The sequence below is a fragment of the Mobula hypostoma genome, chromosome 9 (assembly GCF_963921235.1).
Source record: "Mobula hypostoma chromosome 9, sMobHyp1.1, whole genome shotgun sequence".
NCBI classification, from domain to species: Eukaryota; Metazoa; Chordata; class Chondrichthyes; order Myliobatiformes; family Myliobatidae; genus Mobula; species Mobula hypostoma.
Genome location: NC_086105.1, coordinates 30,414,844 through 30,438,486, shown reverse-complemented (window position 1 = coordinate 30,438,486; position 23,643 = coordinate 30,414,844). Strand labels below are relative to the sequence as shown.

Genomic DNA, 23,643 nt, shown 5'->3' with positions numbered 1-23,643 from the left:
TCAGATGGTGAAAGTGGGAAGAAGAAAAAAATGGAGAATTTAAGTGTTAAATGAAAATTTTAATGAAAGTACATTTTTCTTTTTCAGGTGGCGTGGGTTTTGATATAAATTGTGGAGTGCGATTGCTGCGTACTAACCTCGATGAAGGAGATGTTCAACCAGTGAAGGAGCAACTGGCTCAAGCCATGTTTGATCACATTCCTGTAGGAGTTGGATCCAAAGGAGTAATTCCAATGGGTGCAAAGTAAGATTGCTCCTCAGAACCTTAGAGATTAACATTAAAGTTATTTAAGAATGGAATGGGATAAAGAACAAGAGAGAATTATCCAATTTCATATGTATGGCATATTACAATATGAATTTTTTTTGTAATTTGTGTATTGTGCAATTGATAGGCTGGAGTGCCTCATCCATCACTCACTACCTTTCCTACCTGAGAAATAGCTGTAGTGTATGCTGCTTGGTGAACTCGTGACCACCCTGATGGAGTGTGGCTTTCTCTCCCTGCATCCTGTTCTGTTCCATCCTGCTATCATCATAATGACTTTAGCCTTGGCATCCCCCTAACCTCCATCTCAGGAATGGGATTTTGAAGTGGGGAGCTGTATTTGTACACTTAAGACATCCTGTTGTACATACTATCTATTATAAATTACAATAACTTGCACATTGCGCATTTAGACAGAGACGTAACATAAAGATTTTTACTCCTCATGTATGTGAAGGATGTAAGAAATAAAGTCAATTCAATTCAATTCCAGTGCGATATTTAATCCATCTCCACATAAACAGGAAATATAGTAGACAACTTCAGTGGCTTTGGATCTTTCTTGCGTGATTTCCCTCTTTTTTTAAATACTTTTCAACATGTAATGTTCCATAAAATAATTTTTTAGCATCAGCTGTACTTATCAGCCGAGCACCTAGATCAGTGACCCCACCTTTTCTCACAATTCATTGTTGAACAATGAAACCATAGCCATTATCATAATAGTCAGGAAAGTCTGGAAGAAAAACACCCCAATTTAGTCATTTCATCAGGCTTTTATTTATTTTGTACTCGGGTAATTGCAGATACAGAAGTGTGTAGGAAATGTGGGGAAGGTAGAGTTATCCTTAACTGTGGTAAGTTTACTAAGATTTCATTTATTAAACACCTTGGCTTTCGCCTACCAAAAATTGCAGCGTAAACTATTTACTGCTTCCTTTATGTCAGTGGTCCCCCACCACCGGGCCGCAAAGCATGTGCTACCGGGCTGCGGGGAAACAATATTTTTTGGTGGTGTGAGGCGATATGAGTCAGCTGCACCTTTCCTCATTCCCTGTCACGTCCACTGTTGAACTTGAACGCACGCGAGGTCAACAGTCGGAATGAGTAAAAAAACAAACGTCGCTTGAGGGTTTCTTTGGAAGAGGACATAAAAGGTCTAACAATGATGATAACGCAGAGACTGCAAAAAAAAGAAAGCTTCCTCCAACAGAAAATATGACGAGTCGTACATAAAATATGGCTTTATTGCGACTGGTGACTCGCACGCTCCAAGCCCCCTGTGTGTGATATGTGGAGACAAGCTGCCTAATGAGGCAATGAAGCCCTCAAAACTGCTGCGGCACCTTGAGTCCAATTATCCTGCACTTAAAGACAAACCTGTTGAGTTTTTTGAGAGGAAAGAAAAATGAGCGAGCGGGACAGAAGCAAGTGTTGAGAGCCATCACCTTCACAAATGCTGCTGCTCTGACAGCGTCGTACTTCGTGGCTATCTGTGTGACATCTTCAACCTGCTCAATGAACTCAGTTTGTCACTTCAGGGGAGAATGACAACTGTCTTCAAGTTGGCAGGTAAAGTGCTTTCAAAGCCAAACTGGAACTATGGGGATGGTGAGTCGACAGGGGCATATTTGACTTGTTCCCAACATTAACTGGGATTTTGGGAGAGACTGAGGTTGCTCCGTCTTTCTCACAGCTGGTGCGCGGTCACCTATCTTCGCTGTTGGCAGAATTCGAGCGTTACTTTCCAACCGCAAACGACCCAAGACGTGCAAAGGAATGGGTCCGTGACCCATTTGTGAATGTCCCCGGTGAATCATCCATGTCAGCGCGGGAAGAAGATCAACTCCTCGAGCTTGCAAATGACGGTGGGCTGAAAAGTATGTTTAACATAACATCTCTGCCAGCATTCTGGATCAAAGTCAAGGCTGAATATCCTGAGATAGCCATGAAAGCACTGAAAACGTTGCTTCCATTTTCAACATCATATCTCTGCGAAGCAGGATTTTCTGCAATGAATTCATGAAAACTAAATTGCGGAATAGACTGGACATGAGGAACCTCCTTCGAGTATCGCTGTCTCCCATCACCCCTCGATGGGACCGTCTTGTTGTAGGGAAACAAGCCCAGGGCTCCCACTGATTCACCGATGTTGGTGTGTTGCAATGATTTTATTTGTTCATACGAGGAAAATATGCGCTGTGTGTTTAATATCCAAATGTTACTTAAAATGTTATGATGCTATTGACTTATCACTATATTCATGGGAGGAAAATATGCGCTGTGCGTTTAATATTAAATTAGTTAGATAATCCCTTTTAGAAACAAAATTGAGTGTGTTACTAGCCACTTTAAGTGACTTATAGTTTCACCTATAATCTGGTTGTGATTAACACCACCCCCCCACCCCCCGTTGGCTGGTCCGCAAGAATATTGTCAATATTAAACCGGTCCGCGGTGCAAAAAAGGTTGGGGACCCCTGCTTTATGTTGTGCTATTCATTTTCCCCTTGTAAATGAAATGTATGCATCTAAGTGGTTTTATTAATGTTGGTCAACTTGCCTGATGGTTTTTGCTAATTCAGTGTTTAGCATTTCTTTTGAGAAGACCAATGCACTGAGAGGCCAATGCAAATATCTGAAGTGTCCTGCGATCACAGTGGTTCCCCTTCCTACCCCAGCTCACACTGTCACAGAGTCACATCTCCTATCAGTGCCACTGTAACTGCAGACGTTTCGTGTCCCATGTCACAGATGTAGAATGGATGGATGTATAGACCTATTGTGAAAGATTGCTACTCCAGTTGGCACTACCGACTGAATTTAGGGAGTTGGGCTAAAGGTTGCACAGCAGGACCTCCTAGAATCATAGTCCTATGCCACGATTTAGTGAGGGTGAAAGTAGGACAGATGAATGCAAGGACAGCTGCTGACACTGCCTAGAGGCTGCTTCTATGACACTACTCAGGTGTGTGACCTGCTCGCCTACTGGCGCCGTTGCGTTCTCCCTAACTCTGGGTGTGCCAGTGACTGGTGACACTTGGACTGAGTACCAATAACAGCCCAGACTCCGGACTGCACCTCCCAAGTTCGAATCTTCTTGCCCATCTGCTCAAGCTGCAACTGAAAATCTGGATTCTTGACGTAGCACGAGCGTGCATAGCGAGGCACCAGCAGAGCCATGACTATTGAGTGACATGGGGAGGAGTGAGGCTTGGGAAGGGGCAAGAAGAGTGTGGAATGATGAAGGGTGCACATGTGGTTTGGTGATTGGAGGCAGAGGTTGGTGTTGGAATGATTTTTTCTGATTGGAAATCTGTGGCTAACGTTGTTCTACACAGATCAGTACTGGGACCTTTGCTGATTGCAATATACAAGACCATAGAATAATATAGTGCTGATTTAAAAAAAATATTCACCCGCCTCTTGGAAGTTTTCATGTTTTATTGTTTTGCAACATTGAATCACAGTGGACTTAATTTGGCTTTCTTTTTGACACTGATCAACAGAAAAGACTAGTGTCAAAGTGAAAATAAATTTCTACAAATTGGTCTAAATTTATTACAAATATTAAACAGAAAATAATCGATTGCATAATTACTCACCTCCTTCAAGTCAGTATTTAGTCGATGCACCTAAATATATGGAATATGTATAGGATATGTGAGTGAACAGCCCTTTTCAAGTCCAGCCACAAATTCTCAATTGGATTGAGGTAAGGACCCTGTCCATTCCTCTGTAGCTTTTGTATTATGCTTGGGGTCATAATCTTGCTGGAAAATAAGTCTTCTCCTAAGTCACAGTTCTCTTGCAGACTGCATCAGTTTTTCCTGCTGGATTTCTCTGTATTTTGCTGCATTCATTTTACCCTCTACCTTCACAAGCCTTCAGGGCCTGCTGCAGTGAAGCATCCCCACAGCATGATGTAGCCACCACCATGTTTCACATGATGTGTTTTTGATGATGTGTGGTGTTTGGCTTACGCCAAATATGGCATTTAGTCTGATGGCCAAAAAGCTCAATTTGACTTCAGATTCTTCCATATGCCTTCTGGTAAACTCCAGCAGAAATTTCATATGAGCTTCTTTTCAACGGTGACCTTTTCTTTGCCAATCTCACATAAAGCTGTGACTGGTGAAGCACCCGGACAATAGTTGTATGCACAGTCTCACTCATCTCTGCCACTGATGCTTCTAAGTCCTCCAGAGTTTTCTTGGTGGCCTCCCTCACTAGTCCCCTTGTTTGTACGATTACTCAGTTTCTGAGGATGGTCTACTCTAGCCAGATTTACAGCTGTGCCATATTCTTTCCATTTCAGTACTGTAAGATATTCAGTGACTTGGCAATTTTCTTGCATCCATCTCCTGACTCGTGCTCTTCAATAACCTTTTCGTAGAGTTGCTTGGAGTGTTATTTTGTCTTCATGGTGTAATTTTTCTCAGGATACTGACTCAACAGCAGTTGGGCCTTCCAGATACTGTACAGGTGTATTTTTCCTACAATCAATTGAAACACCTAGACTGCACAGGTTTATATATAGCTAGGACACCTTAACTAATTTGACTTCTAAAACCAATTGGTTGCACCAGTGATGATTTGGTGTGTCATATTAAAGGGGGTGAATATGTATGCAATTAATTATTCTGTGTTTTATATTTCTAATTAATTTAGATCACTTTGTTTTCACTTTGACATGAAATAGTCTTTTTCTGCTGACTGGTATCAAAAAAACCAGATTAAATCCACTGTGATTCGATATTGTAAAACAAGAAAACTTCCGGGGGGTGATACTTCTTTATAGGCACTGTTGGAGCAGAATTAGCCCTTTGGTCCATTAAGTCTGCTTGCCATTTAATCATGCTGATCTATTTTCCCTCTTGGCCCCAATCTCCTGCCTTACCCCTGTATTCCTTCATGCCCTGACCAATCAAGAATCTATCAGCCTCTGCCTTAAATATACGTAAAGACTTGGCTTCCGCAGCTGCCTGTGGCAATGAATTTCACAGATTCACTATTCTCTGGCTAAAGAAATTCCTCCTCATCTCTGTTCTAAAAGGACACCCCTTTATCTGAGGTTGAGTCATCTGGTCATAGACACTCCCACCAGAGGAAACATCCTCTCCACATCCACTCTATCAAGGCCTTTCACCATTTGATAGGTTTCAAATAGGTCACCCCCTCATTCTTCTGAATTCCGGTGAATACAGGCCCAGAGCCATCAAACGCTCTTCAAATGACAAGCCCTTTAATCCAGGAATCATTATCATGAACCTTCTTCCTTTTGAACCCTCTGCACATCCCTTCTAAGATACAAGGCCCAAAACTGCTCACAGTACTCCCAATTGAGTCCTCACCAATGCTTTTATTTAATTTTCTGACCCTTTGTCACTTCTTTCTAACAATTTTAATTTCATTTTTTACCAAGAGCCACACCACTCCCTCTGCCTTCCTGCCTATCCTTTCAATACAATGTGTATCCTTGAACATAAAACTCACAGCTATAATCTTCTTTCAGCCATGATTCATTGATGGCTACAACCTCATACTTGCCAGTCTCCAACTGTGTTACAAGTTCATCAACCTTATTCCGTATACTGCACGCATTCAAATGTAATATCTTTAGCCCTGTATCCATCCTTTTCAATTTTGTTGGCCTTTTACATTGCAACTCATCCTGTTGACTGTAATTTTGCCTTATCATCAGCCTCTCCTTGCTAGGAGTCTCACTACATATTGTGCCTCTGTTTGTAACCCAGTCTTCAGCACTATCACTCTGGTTCCCATTCCACTGCCAAGTTAGTGTAAACTCACCCGAACAACTCTAGCCAATCTGCCAGCAAGGATATTGGACCCCCTGAGGTTCAGCTGTAGCCTGTCCCTTTTGTATAGTTCATATCTTCCCCAGTCACTGAGGCTCCCTCCTGGTACGTTGTTCCCCCCTCATAGTATCTAAAGTTATACACTTATTATTGAAGGGAATGGCCACAGGTATACTCTGCACTGGCTGTGCCTTCCCCTCCTTCTCCTGACAGTCACCCAGTTGCCTGTCTCCTGCAACCTAGGGGTAACTACTTCCCTGTAGCTCCTATCTTTCACCTCCTCACTCTCTTGTATGAGTCAAAGGTCCTTGAGGTGCAGCTGCATTTCCTTAATACATTCTCTCAGGGCCTGTAGCTCGGTGCACCTGGTGCAGATGTGTTCATCTGGGAGACTGGAGGTCTCCCAGACTTTCCACATGTGGTACAAAATACTGCCCCTGGAGCCATCCTCATTACACTATGCACTAATAGATGAGGAATGAACACAGAGAGCAACTTGCAAGACGCCACCCAAGCCTGATCTCACCTAAGCCTGATGAGCCAAAGCCACTCTTAAGGACTGGCACACTCCAAATGAATGACTACTTTGCTTGAACTTGAGTTATTCTTATTGGCCCTTTCTAATGAATCCCTCTTGCTGATTAGTTGTTCCTCAAATCAGAAAAATTGCCCTGAAACTCTGCTTTTGTAGTCTCTATCGCCACCCTGATTTAAAAGCTCTTTACACGCACCCCTGGTGCAGATTATCTAACTCAGAGAACACTGGCGTGAAGCTCTAATGGCTTCAAGTGATGTGTGTTGAATATGGTTGTAAGATGTATAATTTGTAAATTTACAGATATCATGGAAATTGGTGACGTTGCGGATAACATGAAAGGTTATCTAAGGCTACAGCAAGATATAGATCAGTTAGAAGGTTGGGTGGAGTGCTGGCAGATGGAATTTAATTCTGACAAGTTTGAGCTGTTGCACATAGGGGTAGGACATCCCCAGTAAATGGTGGGGTGCAGATGAAAGTTGACAATCAGGCTGACCTTGAGGTGCAAGTTCATAGATCGTTGAAAGTTGCAACTTGAGTAGATAGAATACGTGGCAAACCACATGCTTGCCTTTCTTGGTTAGACATTGAGTATAAGAGGTCAGATCTTGTGTTACTACTCTACCAAACATTTGGTCACACTTGCGGTATCATGTGCAGGTCACTACCCTGTAGGTTGAATGGAAGGTTCACCAAGATGTTACCTGGATTGGAGGTCTTTAGTTATCGAGGGAGATTGAATAGGCTGGGCTTGTTTTCTCTGGAGTGAAAGAGGTCTAGTTGACCTAATAGAAGATGATGAGGTGCATTGATAGGGTAGATAGTTAAATTTTTTTCCCACATGGTAGGAATGTCAAAAATTAGGGCATATGTTTAAGATGCAAAGGTAGGAGTTTTCAAAGAGGATTTTAGGAGTAATTATTTTATACAGGCAGTAGTTGATATCGAGAACATGCTGCCAGATGATGTGGATTTGGATATAGTTACTACATTTAATGGACATTTAGACAAACTCTTTAAGAAGAAGGGCAGAGAATGATAGTCCTGATGTGGGCAAATGGGATTAGTGTAGATGGGCAGAAGATTGGTATGGAGCTGGTGAACTGAAGGATTAATTTCTGTGCAGTACAGCTTTGTGACTGACTTGACAATGAAAGGCATTTGTTGTGCAGTCCAGGTAAAATTTGAGTGAGTCATTTAGGTGATACGGTGCTTTTACTGTGAAAGTTTAGTTGGTGTCAGTGTTATCAGTTGCCATATACAACTAATACCCCTAGTCTTGATAAAATTGCATTGTTTCCATCACCTTTATAGCACTCTCCATAACAGGGTGCTCATAATTGCACAAAATTCCAGAAGGCATATTATATTCTATATTTTTTGTGAGGTGTGGGATATTTTGCCTTTATTTATGACCTGTGAAGCTTGGTGTTCTCCAACCAGAAGAGACAATGCCTCAAGTTTTTAGTAGGAATTTCATGAGCGTGGCCTAGGTAATATATATCTGTTATCAAGTACGTGCACACAGGAGGCAGAGGCTCAGTTGCCTTAATTCATTGTATGCCCATAAGTGTCCTGTACCTGGGGAAAGGGTGAACAATGTCATAAATCATGTGCAACATCAAAGCAGGACAGGAACCATGAAAGACTGCAGGCAAGAGTTCAACATAGAAAGTCAAAAATAGCAAAGGAAATGCACTTTAGAAGATGGGATCTAAAACAAATGAGGTGAAAAGGGTGTGCAAATATGCTAATTAGAAATCATGCTTGATAAAATTACAGGATAAAATATGCCTTCTGGAATTTTGTATGTTATAAACACCTGGTTATGGAGAATGTTATAAAGATGATGGAAACAATTTATCATCAAAACTAGGGGTTAGAGTTGTATTTGGAAATCTAAGGAGTTGGAGCTGTTCTTGCTGAAGCTGAGGGTTGTTTACCTGAGGAGTACGATACTGCAGAGATACAGGTTGTTTCCACATGAGTAAAATACTGCTCAGAGAATGTAGAATATTCATGAAGAGAATTTAGAAGGACTTAAAATGTTTTGTTTGATAAATACTGATTTGGCAGTGCAGTTCACCACAATATGGAGCTTATCAATTCTTTTAGGTACTATACTGGAACGTTCTCTGATAATAGTGGGGCTGATGGATGCTTGAGGGCTTGGGCGTTGTTTGTGTCGTGAAACATTATTGAACAGGACAGGAATCCAAGTTACTTCACTTTAAAAAAAAAAGTGTGGTTAAACAGACTTAAAGTTTTAAAAGGTTTTGGATGTTTCGTGCAATGCAATTACACAATTATGGGGAAGAAAGCACAGTAAAATAAATATGGTACATATAATTGCTGACCTTTACCTTGGTCAACTGACTTTGGTTATGTAAATGACCACACAAATCCTAATGAAATGCAAACTTTTGTCTGTATTGTATCAACTTGATTACGTCGTTGCAAATATCCATGTAAGTTATAGCCAACAGCTCCTGAATGTGGTTGTTCCTTTTGGACCGCTACTCACCCAAACTACTACTCCCACATATAATATTGAAAGAGGGATCTCCTGTTGACAAAACAATTGATCCTCCTTCCCTCTGCTCCAGGCATGGGGTTCTTCCTTGCTGTTCTGCCATCTGAAATCATTTATTTTTATTTATTTTCCTGATCAATGCTGCACTATTATATTTTGATTTTATTGGTTCAAACTTATAGGCTATCCTGGTTCTGGCCCATGGCTACAGGTGGCATTAACTTGTTGCTCTTTCCCCAAATAAGGATATGCCTCTGATGTCATTCTTTGCATTTCAACGAATTGAGATGTTTCAGAGCAGTTACATGCAGTTCAAGTCAGACACTGCACTCAGGTTATTTTGGTTCACCAACACAAGGCTTCTTTTAAGCCTACGTTGAATCTTCCACTTAATGAAACAGCAACCCACTGATACTGGAGTCATAGATTAGTACAGCATGGAATCAGGCCCTGGAGCCCCACTGGTCCATGCTAACTGTAGCATCCTCGCTGCTAGTCCCAGTTGTCTATGAATAGCCCATGACCCTTGTACTACAACATAATGTCCGTACTCCGAAACTTGATGTCCTGACTGATGAAAGCTGCTTGCCAAATGTCTTCTTCAGCATTCTGTTGTCTTGCTCAGACACTTACAGCAAACTATGCACTTGTACTCTAAGGTGGCTCTGTTCCACAAAGCTTTTCAATACCCTGTTCACTGTATAAGTCCTGACCTGGTTTGACTGTCCCAAAATGCATTATCTCACACTATGTTGAAATGCATCCAAGTTGAAATCTATTTGTCATTCCGCAGCCCATATCTTCAACTGATCAAGATCTCTCTGCAATTCATTGTAATCTGCTTCACTATCACCAAGATCCCCTAATTTAGTATCATCAGCAAACTTGCTAATCATGCTATGTATATTCATATCCAGTTCATTTACATACATAATAACAGAGGTCCAACACTGACCCCTGGGGCCTCCCATTAGTCACAGGCCTTCAGTCACAGAATCAAACTTCAACCATCACCTTCAGCTTTCTGTCATCTAGCCATTTCAGAATCCACTTCGCTAGCTTCCCTGAATGCCATGATATGTAATCTTCCAGATCAGCCTGCAATTTAGGACTTTGTCAAAGTTTTTACTGGAGTCTATGTAGACAACTTCACTGCCTTAGTTTCATCTATTTCTCCAGTGACTTCATTGGAAAAACTCCAAAACATTTGTCAAACAGTCACTCACAGACAAAAGCATGCTGACTGCTAATCAGGCCTTGACTATCCGAGTGATGGTAGATCTTGTCCCTCAAAATTCCTGCCAGTAACTTCCCTACAACTGAAGTCGGGCTAACTGGCCTCTAGTTCCATAACTCGTCCTTGCTACCCTTTTTGAACATTGGAGTTCAATGTTCCGGTCTTCTAAAAGAAGCTAAAAAGAAGCAGAGGAGCATCTGGACAGCGAAGATGCATACCTCAGGATGCTTTTCCTTGACTACAGTTCAGCAATTAATACTATCATCCCCTCAAAACTAATCAGTAAGCTTCAACACCTTGGCTTCAGTACCTCCTTGTGCAACTGGATGCTCGATTTCCTCACTTGCAGATCCCAGTCAGTTCGGATTGGCAACAACATCTTCTCCACAATCTCCATCAGCACAGGTGCACCATAAGGCTGTGTGCTTAGCCCCTGCTCTGCTGGCTTTATACTTATGACTGTGAAGCTAGGCATAGCACCAATGCCATATTTAAGTTTACTGATGACACTATTGTCATAGGCCGAATCAAAGGTGATGACAAATCAGCACATAGAGGGAGATGGAAAATCTTTCTGAGTGGTACCACAACAACAACAACTCACTCAGTGGCAGCAAGATTAAGGTACTGATTATTGATTTCAGGAGGAGAAAACCAGAGGTCCTTGAGCCAGTCCTCATTGGGGGATCAGCGACTTCAAATTCCTTGGTGTTATCATTTCAGAGGATCTATCTTGGGTCCAGCACATAAGTGCCATTAGGAAGAAAGTTTGGCAGTGCCTCTACTTTCTTAGAAGTTTGAGAACATTTGACTTGCCCTCTAAAACCTTGACAAACTTCAATAGACATGCGGTGGAGAGTATATTGATTGGTTGTACACGGCCTGGTATGGAAGCACCAATGTCCTTGAGCAGAAGAGCCTACAAAATGTAGTGGATATGGCCCAGTCCATCATGGGTAAAACCCTCCCCATCACTGAGCAGAGCACATCTACATGGAGCGCTGTCCCAGGAAAGCAGCATCCATCATCGAGGACCTCCTCAACCAGACTGTGCCCTTTTGCTGCTGTGATCAGGAAAAAGGTAGAGGAGACTTGAGATCCACACTACCAGGTTCAGGAACTGTTATTACCCCTCAACCATCATGCTCTTGAACCAGAGGGAATAACTTAAGTTATCCCATCACTAAACTGTTCCCACAATCAAGGACTCTTTATGTCATGTTCTCATTATTTATTGCTTATTTATTATTATTAGTAGTAGTAATATTATCTTTTTCTTGTATTTGTCAGTTTGTTGGCTTTTGCTCATTGGTTGGGGGCGGTCCTTCATTAGTTCTATTGTGGTTCTTGTATTTACTGTGCCTGCAAGAAAATGAATCTCAGAATTGTGTATGGTGGCATATATGTATTTTGATAATTTATTTTTGAACTTTGAATATCCCTACAAGGGTCTCTGCTATTTCTTTCCTGGCCTCCCATGACATCTGACAGTGCACTTGGTCAGGTCCTGGGGATTTCTCCCCCCCCCCACAAATGGTATTGGCTTATTATTATCTATCACATGTACCAGGATACAGTGAAAAGTTTGTGTTGCATTCTTTGATATGGATCAAATCATTGAACAGTGTGTTAAGCTGGAGTGCATTTGTGTTGGGCACGTGGCCAAGTGGTTAACGCGTTCGTCTAGTTATCTCAAGGTCGCTAATTCGAGCCTCAGCTGTGGCAGCACGTTTGTGTCCTTGTGCAAGGCACTTAATCACACATTGCTCTAGTCTGTGCGAGGAGTGGTGCCCCACACAGACTTCCAATTTGTGCCTTGTAAGGCATGAAAATGCCCGACGCAGGCCTCTCATGGTCTGAGTCGACGTTCCCTCCCCCTCCCTAAGCTGGAATGAGTTGTAACAATATCAATGCAGAATAAAACGTAAAAGCTATCAAAAGTATGCAGTGCAGATAAAGTGCATGATGATAACAAGGTTAAGGTGAGGCCAAGAGTCTATCTTACCATATTAGGGTCTGCCCTAGAGTGATAAGAATGGGGTAGAAGCTGTCCTTGAGCCAGGTGGTATCTTCTTCTGCCTTTTCAGAGAGGGGAAATCAGAGAATATCTGTGTTGGGTGGGGTTCTTGATTAAGCTATTAAGAAGTATAGACAGAGTCCATGGAAGGAAAGCTGGTTCCTGCGATGTTCTGAGCTGCGACCACAACTCTAGTTTCTTGGTGGTCACGTGCCATACCAAGCTGTTATGCATCCAGAGCGAATGCTTTCTCTAATGCTTTTGCTTCAGTAAAAATTGGTAAGAGTCGACAGGGACATGCTGAATTTCTTTAGCCTTCTGAGGAAGTAGAGCCTTGGCAGGTTGGACCAGGACATTTTATTGGTGATGCTCACTCCTAGGAACTTGCAGTTCTCAACCTCAATACCGTTAATGTAGACAGGAGCTTGTGCAACCAACCCCCTCCCCCTTCCTGAAGTCAATGACTAGCTCTTTTGTTGACATCAAGGGAAAGGTTGTTGTCATGACAACATGTCACCAAGCTCTCTATCTCCTTCCTATATTCTGACTCGTTATTATTTGAGATTTGAGCCACAACAGTGGTATTATCTGCAGACTTGTAGAGGAGATGGAGACAGAGCAGAATCTGGCCGCACAATTATGAGTGTACAGGGAGTAGCGTTAGGGTGCTCAGGATGTGAACTTGTGGAGCACCAGTGTTTAGACTGATCATGATGGAGGTCTTAATGCCTATCCTTGATGTGTTTCAAGGCTGCAAATACCTCTTTCCTCTTAATAAGCATTTGACCCAAGATCTTACTACTTATTTTCCTCTTTAATTGACATTCATGAATTCTCCTTTGTAAACACAGAGGAGAAATAAACATTAAAAATCTCAGCCATTTCCTGTGATCTTTAAGAGGACCTAATCTCTCCCAATCATCCTTTTAATATAACTGAAGAACCTATTGGGATTATCTTTAACCTGCCAAATCCATCTCATTCCCTTCCTTTTTGCCCTCCTCCTTAAACCTGTTCTTAATCTTTTGATATTCATTGAGGGATTTGTTCCTAATCCCTAATAACCTCCCTTTTCCTGACCTATATCTCTTGTCAGTCAGAAGTCTCTGAACCTGACATGTCTACCCTTCATCCTACCAGGAATTTGCTATCCCTTGATACTTGATATGATCCTTTTAAAAGTCTCCAAGTTGTCAATTGTTCCTTTGCATTTAAATAGTCTCCCAGTCAGTTCCAGCTGTAACCTGCCTTAATGCCCTTAAATTTGGCCCTGCTCCTGTTGGACTCTAAGCTGTGAACCTGTTCTATCTTTCTCCATAACTATTTTAAAAACTGTAGTCACTCGGCAATCCATGTCCTCTGTTTGTCCACCTTACCTGTTAAGCTACAGTATGTGTATTGAAATAGATGTAATTATACAGGTGCTCCATGCAGCATTCTCAGGGCTTCCATGTGTTTAAAAGTAATTAATAGGACTTCCAATAACACTTATTAGGCCTCAACTTCATAAAAGATTTTTTTTGTAAAAACTGAGTGTGAAAATGAACCAGAAGTACAAAGATAATTAGCAGTGAATAATAAAAATAGGCAATGATGCCAGGTACATTGTGTAAATTGTTAATTTTAAACCTATGAGCATTGTTCTGATTCAGAGGTGGTTTTAAATGTGGGAGGATGTTAAGTAAGAATAGAGATGAACTGTATTGGATACAAATCAGCAGTTGTCCAAAAATGAAATCTTGCATTTGTTGGAAATCTGAAATAAAGAAGAAAATGCTGGAAATACTCAGCAGGTTGGGGAACTTTCTACTGTGTAAATCAGTGTTTTCCAACCTTTCTTAGCCCAACATCTGCCCCTTCTTCCCCCCCCCCCCCCCAAGCACCTTCATATTTACCAATGCCCCTCTTAGGCAGAATATACTTTCTAGTGCCCACATAGTATAAAAACATGTTTATACCACATGCTAACACAAGAAAAACGATTCTGCTTTAAATTTTTATTTGTTTTTATACCAAGCTTACACAGTACTAGTGCACTGTACCGCAGCTTCGATATTAATGTGATCCTTGAGCTTGAGTTGAAATATCCGGTTCAAGTTGTGACAGCAAGAGCTGTCCCCCCACGTAACAATATCCAAGTGGTTTCTTTTTTTTGTGAGTATGTGGTTCACTGCACTGAAGCCTCTTTCAGCAAGGTAGGAGGATAGAAATGTGATGAAGAGCACTTTGGCTCTTCTCCAAGGACCAGGAGACTTAGTATGACAGTGTAACAACATACCAAAAAGCCGACATTTTTGAAAAGCATTTTTGCTGCCTCTTCATTCTGAATTTTGATATTTTTTTTCTTGCAAGCTGTCTTCCTGTTCTTCCACCTTGCAATGAAATGGGTTAATTACCCAGTCCGGAATTTCTAGATCATTCAAATCCTTCAATTGATTCTGAAAATCTTTCAGTGACTGCAGGTGTTATCAGTACTCTTGCAAATCACTGAGTGTGAAAGAGTGCCATACTTTCCATGCAGGGAAACTGAGAATATTCTCCTCCCAATGCTTTACTTATATATTCCAATTTTCTGATTAAAAATGGACACCATTATTTTCCTGGATTAAATTGAAATTCTCACCCTGTAGTTTCATATTTAGAATGTTCATGTCATCATACAGATCGGCTAGGCATGCCACATCTCCACGGAGAAGTTCAATCTTGTTTCCTAAGCTCTTGTTGACTTTGAACAAAAATTCAACTACAGTGTCAAAAGTTCAAAGAAACGTTTTAAGAGTCAGCCTTTTATTTTTATTCCCAATATACATTTTGAGCTCATCGTGGATTAATTCTCTGTTGAATTTTTTAAAAAACTTTTTACAAAAGAGAATCTTTTTTTAATAAACTGTACATATGCTATTAGCAATGCCTCATCTTGAACAGTTGATGATCCAGTTGTATCCTGAATTCTGATTTTTGTAGCTCTGTGCATAGTTGATACTCAATGTCCTCGCTCATTTCATCAGTACGATGAGCTACAGAGTTATTACTCAGAGATATTGATTTTAAGATACTGGTATCCATTTTGAGAACAGTGCTGGGTTTCTCTGATACAGCAGGCATTATTAATCTTCCATCAATTGTATGAAATTTTCTACACTTTGCTATCATTTTGGAAATACTATAAGAAGCAGTCAGACCACTATCAAAGTCAATTTTAGCTTTCTTGGCAAATGACTTGAGTGTGCAGCACTTTTCAAATGTTCCTTTCATCTTCTGGAACTGAGTAATACCCTAAGTCGCCTTTTCAGAAGTCATCTTTTACGGAAGTGCTTTTGCAATCTTGATAATTTCATGGTTTCATTAGACAGTACAGTATTACAAATAAAGCACATGGGGCGTCGCTGTTCTGATGGGTATAGAATAAGACCATACTCCAGGTAGGTAACATTGTACTGACACACTTTCTGTAGTTTCTGTTCCTGTTTCTTAGCAGAGTTAGAATTCAAGGCTTCACCGCCTTCAGACTGGTAGAGATCATGCCGTACATATTTATCCATCATTAGCAGGGCAAAATTAAAACAAAAAATTAACATAAACTGGGAATGCCTATCGGATGGCGATGACAGCAGCGAGTTGACATGGATGGAACGATGGTAGCAGCGTGCAAAGGATTAGTGAGGCAAAGATGAAGATGATCACAACAGTGAAAATTACGTTGACAAGGATCAGATTGGATCTGAATGTTGGTCGGGATAGAGCTAGTATTCGGCAAGCTACCTTTATACTATTCCAGTTAGCAGGATTGATGAATCATGTAAGGTCTCATAAGCCCCAAAGATGGTTCTAGGTCATACACATGAAGCCTAGGTCACTTTGAACACCTCAAGAGGAATCCTCGGTGTCGGTGGGTTTACTGATTAGCTCCCTTTCGCCGTTTTGTTCTGGCCAGCGCTGTATTATTGCACAACTTTCTCTACAGATCTTATTTCATCGATCTGTAGAGAAAGTTGAGAGGGTGTAGTTTAATATCCAACTGTTAAATTGCATGAACATATTGCCGTGAGTCAAGGGGAACGGGCAGCCTGGTTGCTAATTTATGAATCTCCAATAATGTCTGTTTGGTTGGTAAGGTCAGATGAGATTGTCGAGTTTCGGATGCGTTGTGGTGATGAGTGCTTACTGCCTGCAGAACTGAGATTCTTCCCATGTTACAGTGTCTCATCCTGTTATTTTGAAAGTGTCTGCTCTACTAATGGTTGATCAGTCTCATGTTAGGGTGCTGCTTACTGACACCCCCCCCCCAACGACTTCTATTTCCCCTAATGCCCCCAGAGGACATGTAACCACCCTTGTTGGGAATCACTGGTGTAAGTGATACGATTTGAGACTGCTTAAGCAGTTTGTTTTCTTTCTCCCACATAAATGCTACTTTATCTGTTGACTATTTACAATGCTTTTCTGCATTTATTTCAGATTTATAACTTGCACATTATTTTGCTTTTGCCTTGTAATTTTGAACTTCAGCTAGAGTTACAGTAGAAAACATTATTTATTGTTACAAAGTGCACTTACTACTTAAAATAGCTGTTTTATTAATCATTTGCACCAATCATTTTAAGTGTAAACAAATAAATAATCCCTGTGGATTCTAACCAAAGCCAGACAACTACTTAAATAACCATCTGGTAAATTCAGAAAGCTGCTAACCTTGACAGCCATCTGAACAAATTTCACAGTATGGTAATGTTTGAACTTGTGTGGCTTGGTTCTTCCCTTAAGCAATTTACATAGAGACTGAAAAGACTGCTGTAACAATACACTGAGATAAACTTGAATCTGCTCTGCATGAGTATGGTTGTTTCAAAGTATCTCCTGTACCAGATAATCTATTAGTATTGAGTCTTGGGACAAATTTGCTTCATTTTTGTCAATGAAGTAACAATCAAGAACTGGCTATTAAAGTATTAATAAAGATATTAAAGAAATTTGCAGCATGTTATCATCTTATTTCATATTTGCTACCTTTAAAATGAAATGTCTTAACCAGATGTTCTGACTCTTTACCATTTTGGTTCCTTATGAATAACGCGGCTACTAAATTAGATAATTCATTGAGTTTTATTATCCTTTCAGTACCCCTAGAACAGAAAGGTTAGCTTTCAATGAAATATTTTGTAACTGAATGCAAAAAAAAACCCTTTTCGTTAATTGATCTTGTTATGCTTATGTATGTTGAACATTTTCTGTTGGCATTTTCTTGCAGAGACTTGGAAGAGGCTTTGGAAATGGGAGTGGACTGGTCTCTGCGGGAAGGTTATGCTTGGGCTGAGGATAAGGAACACTGTGAAGAATATGGGAGGATGCTGCAAGCTGATCCTTCCAAAGTCTCATCAAAGGCCAAGAAGAGGGGATTACCCCAGGTTATTTTGTCTGCATTTTCCTTTTTATTTCTTGATCTGTACTGAGTTTCCAAGAACTGTCTCTGTTCACTGTTGCATCACTCTCTTGTCTGCTTTGTTTTTTAACTTGCGGTCTGGAAATTCAGAAGCACAACTATACAATATTTTTTTCCAGCTTGTATTAGCTGTAGTCTCTTGTTTCTATACTACATGTGAAGCATTTGTAATGAATTCATTTTTTTGTAGTTCTAGTTGTGCTTTATTGTTGTGAACTCGTACCACAATCATCCAAAATTAGTGCATTAAGTTGTCTATCTTCATTATAAAACAAAACATGTAAATCTAGTTCAAAATTAATTTATTATCAGAACAACCATTATCTTATTCAGTTGTGGATTGTGTTAAACTCTGCTTTAGAAACCTAACTTTGCAAATCTCTTTTAAACTGTTTTACTTTATAAAATACTTAAGGATTGTTTGAATTAAATGAATACCAGAATTTGTGTGGTAATTCTTTTCCCTCTTTTTGGTAGCTGGGGACATTAGGTGCTGGAAATCACTATGCTGAGATTCAAGTGGTAGATGAAATCTACAATGACTATGCAGCACGCAAAATGGGAATTGATCATAAGGGCCAGATTTGTGTTATGATTCACAGTGGCAGCAGAGGATTTGGACACCAGGTTGCAACAGGTAAAACACGTAATCTAAGTATTACGGAATGTATCTTGTGCTCAATGCACATTCATGTCCCTTAATACAGTCTGTGATATATATGTCTATGATAATGGCCTATTGTGCTATATGTCTTAAAATCTGCATTTTTCACTTTGCTTGATTCAGATATTCTAACTATTATGCAGTATGAAGATTTTGCAATAGCCATTGCTAAAGGCTCCTATAAATTATGATGTTCACTAAGAGCTACAGAACATCCTGGGATTTGTTTCAGCAGTGACTTTATCTTTGTGTCCTTCAATGTAAATGCATTTTTAGTGTCAGGATCATACAGCATGGAAGCTGATCCTTCAGCCCTTCATGACCGTTCTGACTTTGGTCCATTGTCTTTCATGTGCTTGTCTGGATAATTAGCTGTCATGAGAGCCTCTGCCTCCACCACCACCCCCTCATGCAATGCATTCCGGATTCCAATCACATTTAGATGAAAAAGCTGCCTGCTTCAGCTCTCCTCTAAACCTCATTCCTCTTACTTTCAAACAATACCCTCCATTTTTAAATGCCTTTGGTACTGGGAACGTTCTCTTGTTATTTATTTTATTTACCTCAACCAGATGCTCACTCAGCCTCCACTACTTCAAGGCAAACAAATCTAGCCTACTCAGCTTCTTTTCATAAGTGAAATGCCCAGTCCCAGGCACCTTCCTGGTGAATCTCCTCTACACTCTCTCCAATTTAATAATGTCGTTCCTACACTGGTGATCAGTACTGTACAGTCTGTCCCAGCTTGGCCTAAATGTATGTTTTATAAATATGTACTATAACATACCTGCTCTTCTATGTCCTGGCTAGCAAAGACAAATATTACAAGTGTCTTCTTTAACTTCTTGATATACCTGTGATCAGAAAGGGAGCAATCCTTAGACTTTACACCAAGGTCCCCCACCCACCCCAGTACCTCAGTCTCCCTAGGATCCAATTCTTTGTATCTGTCCTAGTCTATCAGTCCTCCCAGAATGTATTGCCTCTTATTTATCAGGATTAAATTCCCCCCTGCTCGTCATACCAACTGATTGATATTGTCCTGTAGCCTAGGACCTTCCTCCTTGCGAGTAACAACCACTAATTTCTGTGTCACTTGCAAACTTACTAATCACACTCCTGTATGTGCATCTAAATTATTAATGTTTATAACAGTACGGGCCCTGGAATCCATCCTAGTGGTCCTCCACTGGTCACAGAATTTCAATCACTAAGCAACTCTCCACCAACACCCTCTCTCTCTTCAGCAAGCCAGATTTGAACCCAATTTGCCAGCCTGCCTTGGATTCCATTGGTTCTAACCTTTTTCGAGCATTTTCCCATGTGAGACCTTGTCATAGTCCCTATTAGAACCTATATAGACTACACCGACAACACTAACACATCAATATACCTTCTTGCCTCTGAAATTTTCAATTCAGTTGGACATATAAAACCTTTCCTAACAAAGCTATGTTTTTTTATCATTAACTCCAGTTCTTTTAAGTATAGTTTAATCCTGTCTCTGCGATTTTATTTCCCCAAGAACTTCCTTGCCACTGACTTTAGATTCACTGGCCTGTAATTACCTGGCTTATCCCTGTTTCTCTTGGATAAAGATGATGCCACTCCAGTTATCTGGCATCTCCACCAGGTCCCCACAATCCTTTCCCTTGCCTCTGGAATACATCTCATTAGGCCCTTGTGGTTTATCCATCTTTAAAACCATTAAGATATATTAAACCTTTTTCAAGATACATATTCCACAATTTCACTGTCCTGCTCCCTGAATTCACAAACTATGATATTGTACTCCTTCATGCATACAGATGTACATAAGCTATTCATTTGAAGAGAACACCTTAATTCTCTGCTCCAATGACTTATACTCTTGCCCTTAGCATACCTATAAAATGTTCTTAAAACTAATTTGAATTATTTGTACCTGCTGATAGATAGTTGCTTGTTACTAAGCAGGAACAATCAAACTTTAAGGTTTGCCACTTAAAATATTCCTTAAATGTAATTAGCTACTGTTAAGTGTCATAGTGGTGCCAGCCTTTAAGGTAATATAGAGTTTTGAACTTTGAATATATTTTAATATCATTAATGCAACATATTGGTGCCATGTGAACTCCTCCTACACAGTATTTTCCTATATTTATTCAGAGGGTTGCTACTTGCTATTTTATTAATGCAAAATGTGTGCTGGCATCCCAGAAAAGTAAAAATGATGAATATGACCAATTCATTTCCTTAAGATATCTTCAGTATTTTAGACGGACTTGACAAATCTGGCCTCTTTGTGATGGTTTAGAGTGCAGTTAGAGTAGTTGAATAAAGCGTTGGTTTATTTTCTAGATGCGCTAGTGGCTATGGAGAAAGCGATGAAGAGGGATAATATTATTGTCAATGACAGACAGCTGGCCTGTGCCAGGATCAATTCCCAAGAAGGTCAGGACTACCTTAAAGGCATGGCAGCAGCTGGAAACTATGCTTGGGTGAATCGCTCCTCTATGACCTTTCTGACACGACAGGTAGGATTTGTGATGAACTGTTTCTTTCTGCTGATGCGTTAAACCACTCACCATTTAATTAGTCTCCAAGTTCTTCAGACTTTTACATTGTCAAATCGCTTTTTAGAAATTAGTAGCGCATTGATTTGTCCGGATGGTTTTCTGATGAGAAACACTCCATTCTTAGATCATTATGGGGAGGTTCAAAGTGGAAGCAGCTTGCTTTCTTTGGCACTTGGAAGCTGCTGTCGATTAGCTAATCTCTCTGAGGCTACGTCCACACTAGACCGGATAATTTTGAAAACGCTGGTTTCGCGTAAAAACGATAGGTGTCCACACCAAGCGTTTTTGAAAATACCTCCGTCCAGATTAAAATGGGTATTTGGGCAAATCTCCTCCTACTGGGCATGCACAGGACACATCTACAGAAAACAAGCGACATTTTTGGTGTCGAATCTCGCTGTGAAAGTGTGCGTTTGTGCAGACTGTTACAGACTAGAAAAACTTAAAAGGAAATTGCCAAACGAGGGACAGCTGTTGGCTTTCACGCAGGAGGACTTAAAACTAAAAAAAACAAATACTGGAGCGTATGGAGGCAACTGACAGGGAGTTCATGGACAGTATGACCTGGCTGACGACGAACGTTGAAAAACTGACTAACTCTGTTGCATTAATAAAGCACCTTGTTAAATGTATAAAACATGTCTGCATCAATGACATGTGTTTCCATACAATGTTACATTAGGCTGTTACACATCAATTGTCAGAGAAGTACTTGCATAATAGGTAAACCACCTTCATACAAGCAAGGACAGAAAACAGGGCCAAGTGAGTATACTTATTTATTCAGTAAGTTATGGGTAAGTTATGTAATGTTCCTTTATATTGGCTCGTGTATGTCTAGGGGAAATCCAGCCCAGCACCTGCCTCAACACTCCCCACAGGGTTGGTTGCCGCCCGAATCAATCACAAACATCAATCATCAGCCAGCACACCCAGTAAATTTTGACAAATACACTTTATAGATATTACTAATTCTATGACATTAATATGCATTTGATACAGAGAGGAAAGTAATGAAAAAAAAAGGCGCCAACACTTATCAAAGTCCAAGTTGTTCGCGCGCTACCGTTGGAGCTCGATTCGACTTTAGATGACCACCCGAATTCCGTCGACTCACGGCTCGAGACCACCCTGAGTGATCGACCGGAGCCTCTCCGCACATCCGCGGTCCTCCCCGTCTCTCCACCGTCCTCCCCGTCTCTCCGCCGTCCTCCCAGTCTCTCCGCCGTCCTCCCCGCCTCCCCGTCTCTCCACCATCCTCCTCATCTCTCCTCCGACTCCCCGCCAAAACTCAGTCCACAGTCATTTCATACAGCATGGTATTCGAAAACAAAATGATACATAACCACCCGTTGGCTAATAGAAGGCGGTTATCTACTTTAAAGTAAAACAAACTGCTAGTGCAAACTCTCTGCAGTGTTAAAACACAACAAAGCCGCATTCCCCAGATTAACATAACAAAGTCGCCATTTTAAATGTAACAAAAGAAAGACCCCGTACACTCTCCCCCCACCACGAAAAGTCATGCCCTCATGACGTTAACAGAGTTCACCAGTGCTCCTTGTAAAACACAAAACCCAATCCAGGTGCATAAAGCAGTGACATAACTTTGCAGGGCAGTAGAGATCACACCCTGCTCTCCCGGCGCTGTATAAGTTAGTCTTTCCAGGGGATGCCTACTCCTCTGAGGCCTCTGTACTTCCTCTGCTGACTCTCCCTGTTCAGACACCCCAGGTGACCCCCCAGGCCTATCTGTCGGACCTTCCCCCTCACCGGGATCCCTCTGCCCCTGTGAGCCCTCTGGCTCGGGTTCTGCCTCCACCCTCTCCTCCCGCAATCCCGGCTGTAATACAGGCGGCTCTGCAACACCCTCCCTCGGTTCCCCTGACTCAGTGATGGAAGGGCCAGGAGTCTCTTCTCCCGGTACCGGGGAATCAGCGAACGGAAACAGGTACCACACGTCCGAATCATCATCTTCCGATGACGTATCCCTTCTCGAGGTGGGGACCGGCCCCGTTTTCTTCGCAGCGGGCTCTTCCCACGCCCCGCGCCCTTGTATAGTCCTTGTACTAGGAGTAAACTCCCATTCGGGCTCTGGGTCCATCTTCACCTCTCGACCCAGAGGCAACAGGTAGTTCCGATGGAGTACCTTGACAGGCCCCTGCCCGCCCTCAGGTCTCACCCGGTAAACCAGGAGATTCGGCATCTGACTCTCCACCACATAGGGGGTGGCTGCCCAACGGTCCGCCAACTTGTGCTTACCAGGTAGTTCTAAATTCCGGATAAGGACTCGGTCTCCCGGCAATAGCTGGACGAACTTTACTTTCTGATCATACCTCCTTTTATTCCGCTGGTTCTGCTTGGTGGCTGCCGCCTCAGCCAACTCGTACGCCCTTTTCAACTCTCTCCTCATATCGGACACGTACTTCAGACATGGCTTCGAAGGTATTTCCCCCGCTTCAGTCCCAAAACACATCAATGGGCAACCTCGCTTCCCGTCCGAACATCAGATAGTAGGGCGAGTACCCCGTAGCATCATTGCGAGTACAATTGTAACAATGAACCAAATG

At 41.4% G+C, this 23,643-nt stretch overlaps 1 protein-coding gene across 1 annotated transcript in view; it reads left to right on the top strand.

Annotated features, from left to right (window-relative positions):
• rtcb (RNA 2',3'-cyclic phosphate and 5'-OH ligase) overlaps positions 1 to 23,643 on the top strand; it is a 45,554-nt gene that overhangs the window by 10,615 nt on the left and 11,296 nt on the right. Inside the window, exons 5-8 of the mRNA XM_063057960.1 lie at positions 88 to 244; positions 17,660 to 17,816; positions 18,329 to 18,488; positions 20,856 to 21,031. Coding sequence (XP_062914030.1) covers positions 88 to 244; positions 17,660 to 17,816; positions 18,329 to 18,488; positions 20,856 to 21,031 — 650 coding nt within the window. The remainder of the gene's footprint in view (positions 1 to 87; positions 245 to 17,659; positions 17,817 to 18,328; positions 18,489 to 20,855; positions 21,032 to 23,643) is intronic.